Source organism: Parasteatoda tepidariorum, chromosome 2, assembly GCF_043381705.1.
Source record: "Parasteatoda tepidariorum isolate YZ-2023 chromosome 2, CAS_Ptep_4.0, whole genome shotgun sequence".
NCBI classification, from domain to species: Eukaryota; Metazoa; Arthropoda; class Arachnida; order Araneae; family Theridiidae; genus Parasteatoda; species Parasteatoda tepidariorum.
Window position 1 is genome coordinate 67,615,088 of NC_092205.1, and position 17,251 is coordinate 67,632,338.

General features: G+C 27.5%; 1 protein-coding gene across 1 annotated transcript in view; it reads right to left on the reverse strand.

The window, feature by feature from the left end:
- Positions 1-1,067: 1,067 nt before the first annotated feature.
- The window catches only part of LOC107440064 (syntaxin-binding protein 5), a 141,291-nt gene continuing 125,107 nt past the window's right edge, over positions 1,068-17,251 (reverse strand). Inside the window, exons 18-30 of the mRNA XM_071188519.1 lie at positions 16,660-16,732; positions 14,964-15,052; positions 13,164-13,267; positions 12,631-12,730; positions 10,360-10,503; positions 8,442-8,564; positions 7,275-7,391; positions 6,032-6,211; positions 5,230-5,335; positions 3,456-3,563; positions 2,696-2,820; positions 2,497-2,615; positions 1,068-1,444 (exon numbers count right to left, since the gene is read on the reverse strand). Coding sequence (XP_071044620.1) covers positions 1,307-1,444; positions 2,497-2,615; positions 2,696-2,820; positions 3,456-3,563; positions 5,230-5,335; positions 6,032-6,211; positions 7,275-7,391; positions 8,442-8,564; positions 10,360-10,503; positions 12,631-12,730; positions 13,164-13,267; positions 14,964-15,052; positions 16,660-16,732 — 1,526 coding nt within the window. The 3' untranslated portion in view covers positions 1,068-1,306. The remainder of the gene's footprint in view (positions 1,445-2,496; positions 2,616-2,695; positions 2,821-3,455; positions 3,564-5,229; positions 5,336-6,031; positions 6,212-7,274; positions 7,392-8,441; positions 8,565-10,359; positions 10,504-12,630; positions 12,731-13,163; positions 13,268-14,963; positions 15,053-16,659; positions 16,733-17,251) is intronic.

The window sequence follows — 17,251 nt, forward strand, 5'->3', positions numbered from 1 at the left end:
AATGAATGTTATTCCAACAGCACAATTTCCATGGTAAGCAGCAAATTTTTAATGAAATATAAGCAGTTACTTTATCAGTTATTTTTAAGTTTCTCTTCACGGATTACCAGTCAAATCAGTTATTACAGTTTTAAAGGTATTTGAAAAGATTTTTTCTCTTGAATTCCAAATTTGGAACAGTTAAAAAAGTTTTGATCAAAAATTTTGAAAGCAAATAAAACAAGAGACAGTTAAGGAAAGTTTGAAACCTGAGAATATGCTCATATTACTCCTATTTTAAAAATATATTTATATATGTATATATATGTTTTTTTAAAAAAAACTAGCAAATGAAATCTTATTAAGCTATATTGCCATTAAAGTTATATTGATCTTCCTAATATAAATATTTGACTTTTTTTTAATTCTAGAAGTTTATAATTACTCTAAGTTTTCTGAATTCTTCAAAATGTATTTACATTTTTTATTTAATGAAGGATGTAACTCACAAGAGTTATTTTTTTCTCTGGTCTATCACTTACTATTAGTACCAAAGGATTCACATGATGTCTCACTGGTCATGTTTTTAAAACACCTTTTTATTAAAACAGGAATTTTAATTAGAAATAAGGAAAGACAGATGGCTTTTTTAAAAAAAAATCTTTTTATTCTAGAATTTTAATTCTTTTATAAAGCACCTTGTGAAGTGTGTCTTAATTTCCCACTTAATTTAACAGTTGGGATAATAGGGTCATATGATTTAAACACTAGGTGCTGTCATTAAGTGCATATTTCTTTTTTAATAAATAAAGAAAAATAGATATATGTGTGTTAATGATATAACAAGTGCACAATGAAATGCTGATTTCAAATATATTTTTGACTTCTTTTTTTAAGTCTTCTGACGTGATTTTCTTATTTAAATCAGACTAGGAAAATATGAAAGACATCAAGTTTCATCGAAACACTCGTGCATTTCGAACAAAGTCAACATTTTTTTTTCTTTTCCTAATTATAGAACATATTTTTTGTCAACATAAATTTAAAGACATTGCATTCGTTTCTTTTTCTTTCACAACCTGTGGCACATAACTGTATCTGTCTCTTCCTGATGTACTAATGTTGCAGCATTTAAAAACATTTTTGGAAAAAATGTACACAACATATAGTTATATATATATATTGTCTCCTCTCGACTTGTTGACAGAGAAAAGGGCTAGGTGTCTGTTCGTTTCTAAAAACGAGCAACTCGTTATCTGCCCCCGAGTGTTCTGAGCTCAAATGAATAGAGAAGCTCCAATCTAATAATGTGATCAATATATGCAAGTCAGAGTTGGTACCACTTTTTGTCCCTGTATTTGAGCAACAATTGATGTGACCTGTCAGATAATATTTCGGCTTCTGTCATCATTTGGACAGTGTTGTCTTCCAATTTACTGAGGTTTTCACCTCTTTCATTCAGAGCCTGTAAGAACAAAGTATTCCAGTTTTGTCAATTTTTAATCAAATGAGACAGTTTTACTACAGTTTTGATTAAATTGGAGAATGGGCACCTAAAATTGAAAATGTTAAGGGAAAACAAGGGTACCTCGGAAACTTCATGTTTATGGAATATCCTGTTAATTTTTTATACCTTATAACCGTATGCATGAAATTATTTTTGAATAAACTAGTTTTATAATGTTGATTTTGTTTCCATGTTTAACACAGAGGAAAAAAAACTTATGTCTGATTATTTTTTAAATAATAGTTTGCTCATTTGAGGTGTCCTAATGAACAATTAAAATTGCAATATACTAAATGGAAAATTGATCATATTAGGGTGTTATATTTTGCAACATCTGAATAATTGTGCACTTGACAAACATAGAAAAACATCTTCACGTAATTAGATATTTATTATGTGTAATATGTTGCTCTTTGATATTAATTGTTTGTTTTGCATTAAATTTTGGCTAAACATATATATATATATATTTTACTGAATCTACGTCGAAAGTTGAGGGTGTTAGTTTAATCCTGGTAGCAGGTCTTAACAGCTGATATGTATACACATTAAATTCTCTGGGGTTTTGATTTGGTTTGTGGTTGAGGAAGTTTAAAGATATAGGTTAACAATTTGAGAATGGTCTACATCATCTTACTGATGTCAAAATTATGTGGCATTCCTACAATAGTGCGGTGCCATTTGACAGATAAATAAGACAGGATACATGCTAAAGTTGTGTGTGATGAAATTCTGTAGTCTAATAAATGCTGTAATCAGTTTTGTGATATTGAGAATAATGATCTGTAGATTTTATGATTAGTTTTAATGCAATTGTGTCTATTTTTATTATTTGGTGATTACACAATTCTCAAAAGATTAAACAAAACATTAATTAATGATTTTAAAGCATGTGTTTTGTTGGGCATTATTAAGAAAATGTTCATGTTATTTAAAAACATAGTTTGACCAATTAGAATTAATTTTTTTTTAAAATACATGAATATGTTCAGAATGAACTATAAATTTACCTGTCTAGCTCTCAGCAAATCACCAGATAATGTAGAGCTTTGAGCTTTCATTTGTTCCACTTTTCCTCCAGGATAATGCATAGCAACAGATTTTGAGCTTTTACCACTAGCTTCACCAACTGTAAAAAAAGTTGTAGTTAATGTTTTTTTTAATACAATAAGGATATATTTTAAGTGGATATGTATAAGTATTTCTTACATAATTCCTCTTTGTCCAAGATACTTGGTCCCCCACCAAATAATCCTTTAAAGAAGCTCTGTTTCGGAGGCTCTGGCATTTCTTTGGTGAGAAACAGAGTGCCCTTCATTTCATGAAGCATATTTCTGCACAGAAATACCAAATAATTAATAAATAAAATTAAGTTTTCTGAAATTGGGCCTACTATTTAAATTGAAAATAAACCTTTACTTGTGATCAGATATTGCTAATCCAGTACTAAATTATTACTTTAAACCAAATGTTGCACAATAAGATAATGTATTTAAAAATGATAAATTTCCTCTTATATAAATTTAGACAAAAACCATTTTTTTTTGTTTCAAAATTGTGATCAGTATTTAAATTATTGATTGCAATTTTCTAAGTTGAATGTTAGCATTAGTTTAATATAATCAAGTTATTCGCGTATTATGAGCTCTCATTTAACAAAAAACAACGATATTTAATGAGGAAATTTTTAATAAATGGATGGTTTTATGGATGTTGTAGATGGTTAAGAAAACTATATTAACTTTGCTTTTACAAACATAACTCGAATTTACTGTGAAATTTTTCATGCTTACAGATTTTTTTCTCTTTAGTGTAAGCATTAAAAAAATCTTGTTATGAGTTCAACTGTAATTAGGTTACTAAGTTGTAATAATTGTTGTAAATAATTTCAAGCGCAAAAAATAATTTAAATATAAAGATAAGTATTGGTAACAGAATTTCAAAAATAGAATCAAAAACCTTTACTGACCTAAATCCTGCAGATATAGAAAACTTCTGCACTTCTGATGGAGAACAAAGATATAAGCCATGGCCATTTGCGCTAATACAAAATGTTCTAGCCAATCTTGAGAAATTTCTATATAAATCAGAAAATATTTGCTATTATTCAATTCCATATGTGGTTCTCTGTTAACATTTATAATAACTTCTAGTTATGAATATAATATAGATGTAGATGTGTAGACTGCTTAAGATTTGTCTTATCATGTATTTTAGGGAAAAATTGGCTAGTTTCTTCTGAGATCTTGGTGGTTAAATAACTTTAATTTAATTCACTTAAGTTATTCATTGTCTCACATTTCTCTATCAATTTAAATTGATACTTTCACCTTTTTTTTAGTAAATACTCTTCAATTTTATTTTAAATTTTCTTTCAAATCTGTTTATAATTCCTTTTTAATTCAAGATATAAATGTGTGATTTAAAACTAGAGTTGGGCATGATATAATTGATTACAAGTAATCACATTTATGGATTGCGATTCAATCATGATTGCGAGCAAAAATGATTACATGTAATCTTGGTCATTTGGTACAATTTACTACTATGAATCAAGGACTCTGCCCAACTCTGCCTGAAATAGCATTTTTCTATTCATTAATCAATTTTAATAGTATTATAATTTTAGACATAAGTGAAGAGTATCCGAAAATTTGTGCAAGATTTGAATTTTGCAATATTTTTGTTTTACAATGTTTTTTTTTTAAAAAAAGACTAGAGTGATAGTTCAAGTTCATTGAGTATTTTATTAATTTATTAATTTTATAAAAAAATTTCTATTAAAAATGAAGCAAACAGCTCCTGGTCTTGTAATTTCCCCTGTGCATGATCAGAATTGCCTACACAGGTTCAGAAATTTAACATTGATAGAATTTTTTTTCTTGGGAGTGAGGAAGGTTGAAGTTTAAGGTTTATGCTATCAAGTTCATGATCTACCACTTTAAAGGATAAAATTGAGCGCATTATCAAAAAATTTTAGCCGTATTTAAGCAATACTGTAAATTGAAATTTTGATTAAGAGTGCATGTGTGGCAGCAGACCTTGATTATGGGATATGCTATTTAACATATAACCGTGACCTGTTTTCTTCATGAATTAATAAAAAATTTAAAATTTTTAATTTAAAACCTGTGTTTTCTCATCAAAATTACTTCCTGTGAGAATTTTTTAAAAATGCAATCGAAAAAAGCCACTGATAATTTAGCTTTTCAATAAAGGCAATTAACTTATGCAAAAAATATAAATTTAGTAAATATGACAAACTGAAAAATTATTAAATAGAGTAGTGAAATAGGACTGCAGCTAAAGCCTTTAAAAAGGTTTAAAAAAAAAGGTATGTTTTAGTTTCCGGTACACTTTGAAATCACAAAAAAATATTTTATTTATTCAAAATTTACAAAATATTTTATATGAATTTTTTTAAAGATTTTTACATTAACTTTTAATTATAATTAATAATTTTGATTTTATTTGTGACAAATTGATTCATCTAAGGATTTAATTGTTATAATTTTTAAAAACATAAATGAAATTTTAACATTACATAATTTGTATCAATTAAAGATTTTATAACCAAATGTCAAATTGTGTAGACACGTTAAACATTTTATTACAATATGTTAATTTATTATTTTCATTCATCTTTTTAGATCTTTGAAATTATTTTCAATTTTAGTATGGAAAAAAATAAATATTTCTGCAAAAAAAATTTTTTTTTACTTTTAAAAAAAGAACCAACTTACTTCATATTAATTACAGGTAAAAAATCTACATGATGTAACTGCCGTAGGCTAGGTAGGCTATAAATATTTACATGGCCAGTGGCAATATAACACACTAAACTTGATCCTGAAATAGTAAAAACATTAGTGTTTTGAAATAAAATATAAAAGTAGTTTATTATTATAAAATAACAGATTTGTTATGAAAAAAAAAGTCTAATGAAGACTTGTTCGCCCCTAAAGAATGTTTTGTTACGTTGTCAATATTAATCTGTTTTGATGAATAGCCAGTCTGGCTATAGGTTATAACATTTTTAAAAATCACATTTAAATTTATTAAAAGCTCCAATGAACAGTCCCTTGTAAGAACATGCATATGTGTCCAGTGCAAATAAGTGACCGCTATTTAGAGTTACCAACAAATTGATTACTCAAAAAGTGAAAATTAATTTCAGCAACAATATCAACAAAAATATCTAATTACAAATAAGAACGCATAAACATAGTTAATTTACCCACTATTTATTAACATCATCAGTATTAAAACTAAAACATGAAAGTTTTCTAAAACATCAGAATAAATTTGTATTCTAAAGCTATTATATTAATTTGAAATTTCAAAATTACAAATTTAAGAATTTCAAATTTTATTTTTAAAATTGAATTAAAGCTTGATTTATTATTCAAAAGTTTCCAAAAACTTTATATTTAAATCTGTCTTTAAAAGAATTTAAATCATATTGATTTAATAAAATCATATTGGTTTAAATGAATAAGTACATAATTTATTTTTAAAAAATATTACATGAAAACTAAGTCTTACCTAAATCTTTTAAGGAAGTAACATCTGCTTTTATAGCATAGGATGTATCTGAAATTATATTTCTGTACAATGCGGTTTGAGACGGTAAAACTATAACATGAGAGCGCCTCTCTGAAGTTAAGACTGCAAACTGTTTTTCTCTGCGGTCTAAGGAAGACGAAGAGGGACGACTTGTCAATCCTAAAAGGAAGCACCATTGTTTCATTTTCTTGTGTATTAAATAGACAATTTTGAAGTTTAATTATGAATTAATAAGATATTCTAACTATAAATGATAGCATAATATTTTTCAACTAAAAGTATCTTAGGAAAAAGATGTGTAAATTAATAACATATATAAATATAGAAAATGACAATAAATGTAACAAAGTAATAAGTTTTGATTTGTAATAAATATGTAATGTGGCTTATTCATAATAAAAACAATGCCTCCTTTTTATATAAAGAACTATATGGAATTTCATGCATGCTTGAATTTTGTGCACTAGTCGCTAAATTTCCCGCCTCGTGAATTGCTATATTTCAGTAATTTGATCAAATTGGAAAGATTTTTAGCCATTTTAACCAGGGTTGGCAAGGTTTAGGACAGAATGGATTAATCCACGGTTTAAACCGTGCTGTCCAAANACTTAAAATATATTAAAAATTTTACACATACCTATACCATTTACACATACCTATGATGACTTAAGTAATTAAAATTTACAAATATGTCTTTCTTTCTTGATTTTATGATTATAACAACTATTTACTGATAAAAAATGAATATTAATTATGAATATCAGTTATAAAGTATCTCTCTGGCTATCCCTACAAACAAATAAAATAAACTGTTCCACCTTTACTGAAACTGCATAAACTGTACCACCCACTGAATTTAAGTTCCACCTTTGAAAATTTGATTTCCGGAACTTCTGTGGTCAATGATTTTTTGAAACGTCTGGGCCTTCGATCTCAGGAAAATTCTGGAAATCCGGATTTTTTCCGGAGTACAATCAGCCCTGTTATTCATAATAAAAAACAATGTTTCCTTTTTATATAAAGAACTATATGGAATTACATGCATGCTTAACTTTTGTGCACTAGTTGCTAAATTCCCAGCCTCATGAATTGCTATATTTCAGTAATTTAATCAAATTGGAAAGATTTTTACCTATTTTAATAAAAACGAATAATATAATTTTTAATAGTTCCTAATGTCGTTGGTTTTACAAGCAAATTTCAAATAAAGATATATTCTTACTTTTTCTTTCTTCTTTATCTCTTTCCTTAACTTGTTCTAATGCATCGGGTATCACATTGCCAGAAGCGTCAAGGAATGAAATGTTTATGATTCCTCCTTTCAAACGATAAATCGTACCTAAAAGGAAATTTATATGGAAAAAAGATTTCATAAACCTTTTTCAAAATAGTTAAGGAGTTCTTTCAGACTATAGAAAGATTTTTCAATATTATTAGTTGAATGGAGTGAAATGAATCATAATGTTGCGGATGAATCATAAATTTCTTTTGTTTAATATTCATAGAACAGGAATAAGAATAATCGATATTGAGTGTTCCTCTTATACTGGAATTATGTATACATTTCCATGCAACTATTTGTCTCCTATTTTAGATTGAGAGAATAGTTCAATCACTTACAAAGTTAATATATATTTTTTTTAATTACGTCCATCATTTGCTCTCTCGAGCATGAGAAGTCTTGCAGTCCAATATAACAAAGAAATATCTCCAGGGGCGAAGAGCGTCTTGAAACTAGAAGAATTACGGGCCTCCTGGAGGGCAGAGCAGTTCCATAGATGACCGCCATTCATATGGGCCCTATTTGCACATGGAGTACAGTTAGGAGAGTCAGAAAGACCAACACGGTGCAAGTGCACCTGTAAGTAATCGTGCCCCGTCAACAATCGGAAAGATGATTCACCGATAGTTCTAGGGAGATTTTTCGGAAGACAGGATGCCAGAAGGATCTCCCAAGGTTTCCCAGAAACTTACTCTCTATTGGAAGAAACCCCGAGGCTTCGAAGTTTTAGTACAAAGTTAATATAGAAAGTCTTAACATAAAACTTTTCTCAATTGTTTAAAATATTAAGTCAAGTTCATAATTTATGTTAATGTTGACAAATAACATATTTTGCAGTAGAAAAATATATTATATTTTTTTTGTTTGTTTTATTACCACATTAAAAGTTATTTTATTACGCAGCTAAAAATATAACTATTCCTATAATTATATAAAGAATTATTATTGTGAATAATTATACTAAATAAGCTATTTTGAATAAACATTTTATGCATTAAGATTAGACTTAATATATAAGATTAACTTAAAAATCTATAGTTTTCCAAATTTAATAGTAATAATATATGATTTTATTTACAAGATAGATTTAAAAATGTGTAATCTTACCACTTGGTGATATTATGACGGGTTGTACTAGGCGAGTTTCTCCTGGAGGAGGCAGAATGAGTAAGAAGACAAGAGCAGACCCTAAACTCGTTCCAACCCATAGGCTAGGACTTGGACAACTGTCTGCAAATAAATAAGCACATTTTTTGACTAAATGAAACTTTAAAATAAATATATTTAAAACATAAAGTAAATCTTCTCATATTTGGAGAAATTGTTTTATTCCGGTTCGGAATTTTGAATTAATAATTTTAACATTTATTCAAACCCGTAACTATTTGAATCCTTAATGATTTGTATATTTTAACTTTAAAGAAAACATTTTCTATTTTACTTAAAATAGTATTAATCGAATCAGTATAGATATAAGATTCACTTTCAATACTTACCAATTATTTGTTAAAATTTATGTTGTTTACCTACAAAATTGTTTACCAATTAACTGAAGGAACTATCCCTAATTTAATCATTTTGCTTTGATTACGGATGTTTCGTTAGTCATTTACTGTATTTTATATGTATATTGTTCAGTCTAGCATGAATACTAATTCATATTTGAAGAGGGGGTGAGGGAGAAAATTTTTATTGGTTGTTAGCAGGGTTAAAACCAAAGATCTCTGTGATAGCCAGATACTCCATGGAAAATGATGTACAGAGTGGCTACTAAATGCTGTAACACTCCAAAAAATAGAAATTAATTTTAATCGTTTGGTAAAACAATTGTTCTCTTCTTATTTCCTTGAGTGGTACTTCCTATAAGTGCAGACGATTTTTTTTAAAGCAAAATAAAATCAGTTTAAAGATGGAATCAAAAAGGTTGATAATTAAAAAGCTTTTTGATTGCAGATTTTCTGCAGGTAGAATCTTTTAAGAGATTAAATTCCCTTGGGTTTAGTAGAACATTTATATATAGAACTATAAATTGATTATTGGATACTAAATAGCAGTAAAGATCGATCCAGGTATGGCCGTCAACGCTCAGTTCGTACAAAAGAGCGCATTAATAGAATTCATGAAACGATATGACGCAATCCACAATGTTTTGTTAATAAAGTGGCTGCAGAAGAAACGTATGCAAGTTATAATAAATAAAGACCTGGGTTTTTGCCGTTATCGCAAATGAAAAGTCCAAGGTTTGACAACTGGCCAAAAGTTAAAAAGGTTTCAAAGCTGTAGGAAATTGCTGAACCAGCACGTAAGCAAAAGTGTTGGCAAAATAATCTTTTCTGATGAGAAAATATTTTGCATGGAACAGTTATAATGCTAAAATAAATGTTATATATTCAGCAACATTTGATGATATACCTGAAAGTGTTCAAACTGTACAACACTTTCACAACAAGGATTCTATAATGGTTTGGGCTGCAGTGTCAAATAACGGAAAATTATCTCTGAAATTAACTGATAAAGATGTAAAAGTCAATGCTGAATATAACAAAAAGGAAGTATTCGCTGCATATTTATTGCCACATGCTAACAGATTGAATGGCCAGAGAAATCTTGCAACTATATAAAGCTTTATATGCATTAAAAAAAGATTTTCCCGAGTGAGTTGGATTCCTTTCACCCCACTAATTTACATCCAGATCGCTTTTTCATTAAAAAGGGGCTTTCTTCTTATTTTATTCAATGCAAAAGTGATGTACTGATTCCATTTAGTAAGAGTAAACTAAACTTTCATGCTAGCATGCTCTTTTAGATACTAATCAAACAAAATGTGGAGAACTTAGTTTGGATTAAAGGAAAACATATGTTGACGATTAATGAATAAAGCTGATGGTTATGATACGAATAATATGCATTAAAATTAGATATTATATTAGAATTTGCTTCCCTCTTTCGAAACCGTTGTTACTACATCTCTTGAAACAAAATTTGTTAGACTCAGAAATAGTGTTGTATGTAATTAAGTATTTACCAGTTTTTCCACCATAAGAGTCACAGAATCTTAGAAAGACAACATATTCAGATGCAGGGGCTTCTTCGGTATTAATATCTTTAATACTTGAAGTACTGGAGCTCCTTGATCTTGAAAATGTGTTTTCAAATTTCTCTGAAAAAGCTTATAAGTTACAGAAAGCAAAATTTATTAAGAGTGAACTGAACTGCTAAAATATATGAAGAATGGAATTTTAAAAAAAGATGTAAATGCTAATCTTTTTTAATACTTGATAAAAAAGATTTAAATGCTACTGAATCAAAATAAATTTGAAAGTTTATTAGTTTATTTTATTTTAGCTACCTTGATTTAGCTATCTTATTGTATACCTGCTATTTTTAATTAGCATTGTTGTTATAAGTTTGATATATATATTTTTCTCGCAATTCTCAATTTAGCACTTACTGGCTTTTTTGTTTCCATTCTTAATATTTACACTACTAATTTATTAATGAAATTGGCATAAAAGTAGAGTTATTTCTAAAATAAAGAAAATGTGATAAGCAATTTAGTTTATTTAACATGTATCTAGACAGTTTGTTACTGTTTGATAAAAGCAAATTATTATAATACACAACCCTTATTTTGTATAAAGATAGATATAATTTTACAGCAAAATTTTTCATTCCATGAGACAAGTTTGGATAGTAAAAAATTGCAAGTGTAAAATAAACACATCTGATATTTTTTTTACTTTAACTCTTTATATTAGAGTGAAAGAATATTTTGATACATGGAATTGATATAGTATATAAATTGGCTTCCAATGATTTATTCATAGAACACAATCCTTATATAACTAAACTTATTATAAAAATGACTTGCACTATATTTTTGCCCCACAATCAAAAGATGAAAGGATTAGTCACTATAAACTATTCAATTTCAGCATTTCACAAATGACTTCGAAGTCAAGCATCACTGGCTACGGTCAGTGTGCGGGTGGGTGACCACTTGGATNTTTTTTTACTTTAACTCTTTATATTAGAGTGAAAGAATATTTTGATACATGGAATTGATATAGTATATAAATTGGCTTCCAATGATTTATTCATAGAACACAATCCTTATATAACTAAACTTATTATAAAAATGACTTGCACTATATTTTTGCCCCACAATCAAAAGATGAAAGGATTAGTCACTATAAATTATTCAATTTCAGCATTTCACAAATGACTTCTTAATTGAATTTCCAAAACTATTACAATCTGAAAGAAATGTTTCTGAACCTTTTAACTAACATCTGTTCATTAAATGCAAGGAATGCGATGAATATATGATAAGTGAAAATATGATGAAAAGACTTATACATACAATGGCCTTATTCTAAGATATACTCTTCAGGAGTACATAATTTTTTGAGCTGGACAAAATATTTAACCTGACAAATACTGAAAAGAACACATGTAATAATAATATTATAATTTTTTTAAAACAAATATCTAAGGGAGGGCAAGGGGAGAGATCCAAAAATTGGCCAACCCCTAAATGATGACTGTAAATTTAATGCCAAAAAGTTTGTTGGAAATTACCTAATAGCGTTTGTTAATCGGTTGAAGAAAGTTTGTTAAATATGATTGAAGAAAGAAAGGTTAAGAATAGATTTCAATATTTACTTGTTATAAAAAATAAATAATTAGTTATACACTTGTATTTTGAAATAAAAAGTTACATGCTATATTTATTAGAAGGTAAGAATATTTACATTCGCTCTTTATAAAATTGAATAAAAATAAATTTAAAAGTTAGGAAATAGGTATTGCCTATAATGGCATCACAATATATATTCAAACAGAAACAGCAAGGAAATATTTTTACAGTAACAGAAACCTTTTTTAAAAAATTAAGGATAAAAACAAAGGTGAGAAAAGTTTCATTTAAATATCTACTTAATAAATGAAGAATGGTAAACTTTGTTCGACAAAACTATTTTGAAGTGCTTTTTACTGATACTTTATTTTCTTCAAATCATTCTAAACTTTAAGTTAACCTTGTAAAAATGTTTGCACAATTTGATCATCATCACAAAAAGTTCCAAGTAAAAGAGAAACTTCTCCTTTATCTTTGAGGTAAAATAATCTTAAGCATCTTTGTTAAATATAACTGTGCTGAAAATAAATTTTTAATCATTCTGCTGTTCTTATTATGTTATTGCATGATATGAGGTTTTAAATGTATGGCAAAATTTGAATTACAAAATTCGTGTCCACACTAAAATGTATACTTAGAAAATACTGAATTAAATACCTTGAGATCGGGCATGCCTCATTTCAGCATGCATGGATCTTCGATGAGGATGAGATCTACTTGTTGGACTCAAACAGGCACCATCGCCATCAGACTGCTGCTATTAAATCATACATTTTGGTGAGTATTTTAAAAGCTCCTTTGTAAAACGAATTATTTTAGCCAAAAATAACTTTTAAGTTATTCAAGGTAAAAATAATTAGTTTTAATAACAAAACCTAAAAATTTTTTTTCAATCCTGCACTTAAATATTTATTACAAATTGTGAATCAAAGAAGAATAAAAACGAAGGTTCTATTTGCCTTATTCTGGTCAGGACAGGGATCAGCTTCATTTTTAGAGGTAGTATATTTTAGAACATAATATTGGATGAAATATCATTTGAAATTAATTTTGCTTTCTTAAGCTCCAATAATTGAGGCTATGAATGCATTAAGAATATGATATACTGAATGTTAAGAATGTTATAATATACTGGAAGAATTATGTATTAAGAATGTTATGATATACTGAAAATGTTTATTTAATGATACCTCCTCACATGGAGAGCGCCCAGGATCTTGATCACAGCTTGAATTAGCACAACTGCTTGTCCTTCTAGGAGATTTAGGTAGTCTTTGATAAGGGTCGGCTGATCCTGAAATGTCCATACGGAGTATATAAACCAAAATCATTATATCGGGCAGAAATTGAGTTCATAAAAAAATATATTTTATTGATTTTATTAACCTATGAAAATTTATTTGATTATTTAATAGATATGGAGTGAATATTCAATTAACTTAAAATGATATAAATTACTTGCAATTAAAATGAAGAAATAAGAGTTTAAAACCATGGAATAAAGGTCGAACTTGGCTTCAATAATTTAAATGTCTCTCAAAAGAGTAACATCTTCTAACATTTAGTAACTATTGAATTAAATTAGTAACTATTGAATTAAATTAGTAACTATTGAATTAAATTAGACTGATTGATTGTTGAGATACTTACAGATAAGGATTGCGCTTGGGAAAAAAATTATTTGCTGAACTTAGTCTTAAATACTTTATTATACAGGATGCACATTGCAAGCACAAAAAAAGGAGCACCCGAACTTTTGGTATAATGATCGGATTTTCACGTACTAGAACGAAGGGTTCCTGGGGAGTGACATCAAGAATTTTAACTCAGGAAAACAGACATAAAAACGTACTTTCTCTGAATAAGCAAACCTTTTTTATTAACAGATTTGGATTTCTAACCTTCCTAATATTGGAGGGGGGGGGGTATGTACTCGCAGTTTGTAAAATCTTGCTCTCCAATAGTTTGGGTCAAGAGAGCGATCAAAAGTTTGAACTCCTTAATGTTGTACTTTTTGCGTATTTAACCATATCGAGAAATATTCAAGTGAATTTTTAAAAAAACATTGCACACAATAACAACACTTCCACACAAAAAATTATTTTTGATACGTAATTATTTAGCATTTATTATTTTAATTGATAATAGTCGAAAAATTTTGAATTGTAAGGCATATAAATTTTTAGATCATTTTCAAGAATGTAATTTTAAAATAGCAAAATATAGTGTTTAAACAAAATAAGTTGAATAGTTCCCGAGAAATCGATTTTTAAAAATACGGCTTTTTAAAATATTTGACCCATTTCGTTTAAATTTTATATTTTGTCAATTAAAATATACATTCTTTAAAACGATTTAAAATTTATATCCCTTACACTTCAATTTTTTATTATTATTAAATAAATAATTATTAAAAATTATTTTTTGTTTGGAATTTTCTTTAGATAACTAATTTTATAAAGGTATGCAATTTTATAAAAATGAGCAAGTACTTTTCAATTCTTTTAAAAAGTTCAACAAAATCTGCAGAAAGAAAAAAATAATATTAAGGGGTCCAAGCTTACAACCTTTCTCTAGATTGTGGCTACCCCCCATATTTTTGTCACTTAGAAATTCAAATCCAACAGATAAAAGGTATGTTTATTACAAGAAATTACGTTTTCGTCTCTGATTTTCTAATTTAAAATAACATCAGGGTATTCCGTTTATATTTTTGCACACTGTACATGCTAAAAGTATATATGAAGAAAAAATCATTTTGAACTGAATAACTTTTACTGAATCATTTTGTTAATCAATTGATAATGTATTTTTAATAGTGAAATAATGATATTGATTATATGATGCATTGGTATTTAAAACATATTAAAATAAAATATGACATATAAAATTAATCTAATACACAACTAAGATAATATATATCAGTTAACAAAATACTTTACTTTTCTATTAAACTTTAATTAGTATTGTATTAAAATAATTTTTCTTACCATAGAGATCAGGAGTTGTCATGTTTAGTAGGCATGTTTTTTGAACAATGTCCACAATGGCAAGTCCGTTCTCATTCCCATATGCCACTCTGCAATTAAATTCATAAATTTAAAATGCAAAGATGTTATCTAAGTTTTTACAATAAAATATATATAAATGCAATATGTTTTCAAATATAATAGTCATAATAAATAGAAGAAATAGCCATAATCATAACTAATATTTAGATAACAATCTAGATATGAATATATATTTTCCTAAAAACTTGACTAAGGCAGCCTTTAGGGCAGTCAGTATTGGTAGACAGTTTGTTTGAAATTTAATAGAATTCTGTAAAATCATAAAACTCACTATGACTACTATATTTTAATTAGTACGTGAAAAATCTCACTATAGTGAGATTTTCACGTACTAATTAAAATGACATTTGAATTAATAAGATTTTAAAAGGTCATTATAAATAGAAAAAATTGTCACATTTATAACTAATATTTATATAACAACCTAGATATGCATATATATTTTCCATAAAACTTCGCTAAGGCATTGAATGTTGTTAGAGAAAAGATAGTTAAACAATTTGTTTGAAATTTAATGGAAGGCAAACATTTGATAGTATCAAATTTTTGCAAATTTTATTAAAAGCAATGTTCTTTTTTATTGTGCTTTTATTTGAAGTTCAGTTATCATACGCTGGAAAAGGCATGATTATGTGATGAAGTTAAAATATATTCAAGCATGCAATAAGTTAATTTTTTGTTCTGAATACAATAGATGCTGTTTATGATAGATTTTCAGTTTGACTAAGTCATGCTTACAGAGCCTTTTTGCCTATTAATTCTTAAGCAGTGGAACTTCCAGGGTATCTGCTACATTTTAGATTTTTAAATTCATGACTTATCGAAGTTACTATTTTCTTCGAAAAAACACAAAATAAATTTAAAAAAGCATTATAATAACATTCATTGAAATGATAGGTATAACCAAAACTGTTATACTCTGCATTTTCATATTTATAGATTTTAAATTTAAAAAAACTGAGTAAAAAAAGAGCTGAAGCAATAAAATAGCTGAAGAAAATACAAAAGCAAAAATTTTTTTTTCCTGCAGAATTGCATTCTAAAGATACCTTTCTTGATCATCGGAAAGGAAAGAAATACTCCTGATTTTTCTGTTCTCATTTCGGAATTTAAAAAAAAATTCGTTAATGATTGACTTTCTTCAGCTAGATTTAAATTGATAAAATAAAAAAAACAAATAATAACAAAAATTATGATATCACAAAAGTTTAAAAGATAATTCGCTCTAGAAATTATGTTTTTTTCTGTTTGAAAGAACACCATAATTTTTAAAGAACACAATAAAAACATTTTATATTTTAATCAAATATGACTGTGAGTGGGGATTTTGTCACAAATTCAGATATTCGGAACACCTTGAAATTGGGGGGAGGGAGGGGGTAAATTCCATTTTAAAAATTAGATTCTTCGGCGACCTAAATCTATGACTTAACATGATTTTTTTTTTGAAAAAGTAGTAAAAATCGTAAAATTTCATGACAAATTTTGTTCAATACCGAAATCCATGACTTTCCAGGAGAGCGGATACCCTGACTTCAAAAAAGAAAAATGTAGATACGTGTCTTTTCTAAACATAAATACCATGCAAAGTTAATAGTATGAGGTAAAATCATACAGCCCATATCCTGCTTGAAGGGCAAGAGCAGTAACTTTNTGTACATGTATTTTTATAATGATTTTTAGACAAGCTTAGTTATTTATTTTTTTAAAAAAGTGCTGTATTTCTTGATGTCTACTTCTTTTTAAAACTGTAATTGTTTTTAAATATAAACTGAGACTTATTCAGAAGGAATTTAAAGTAAATGAATGTTGTTTTTGGGATGCAATCAAAACAAAGAATGATAATCACATTAACTGCATTTTCTACAATGATATATTTTTAGTCTACAGCACGTAGTTATTATTATTTTGTCATTCTTACATAAAAACTAATTCGATAGTGTATTAAGTCTCATTAACTCATTAAACTAAAGCTCAATTTTTCTACATTTTGTATATCAAAATAAACGCCATGATTCCATTGAAAAAGCTAATTTAAAATTCTCTCATAAAAGAGTTTTGATTCAGTTAGAAAAAATTAATAAGTTCAAAAAATAAATTTAGGTACCTCATGATCAAGTTAGCATGCCTTATATACCAGTGAATAGATTTTTATTAATCGTAGTGGTAGTTACGCCGCAATACTCCCCCACCAGAATTTTATCAGG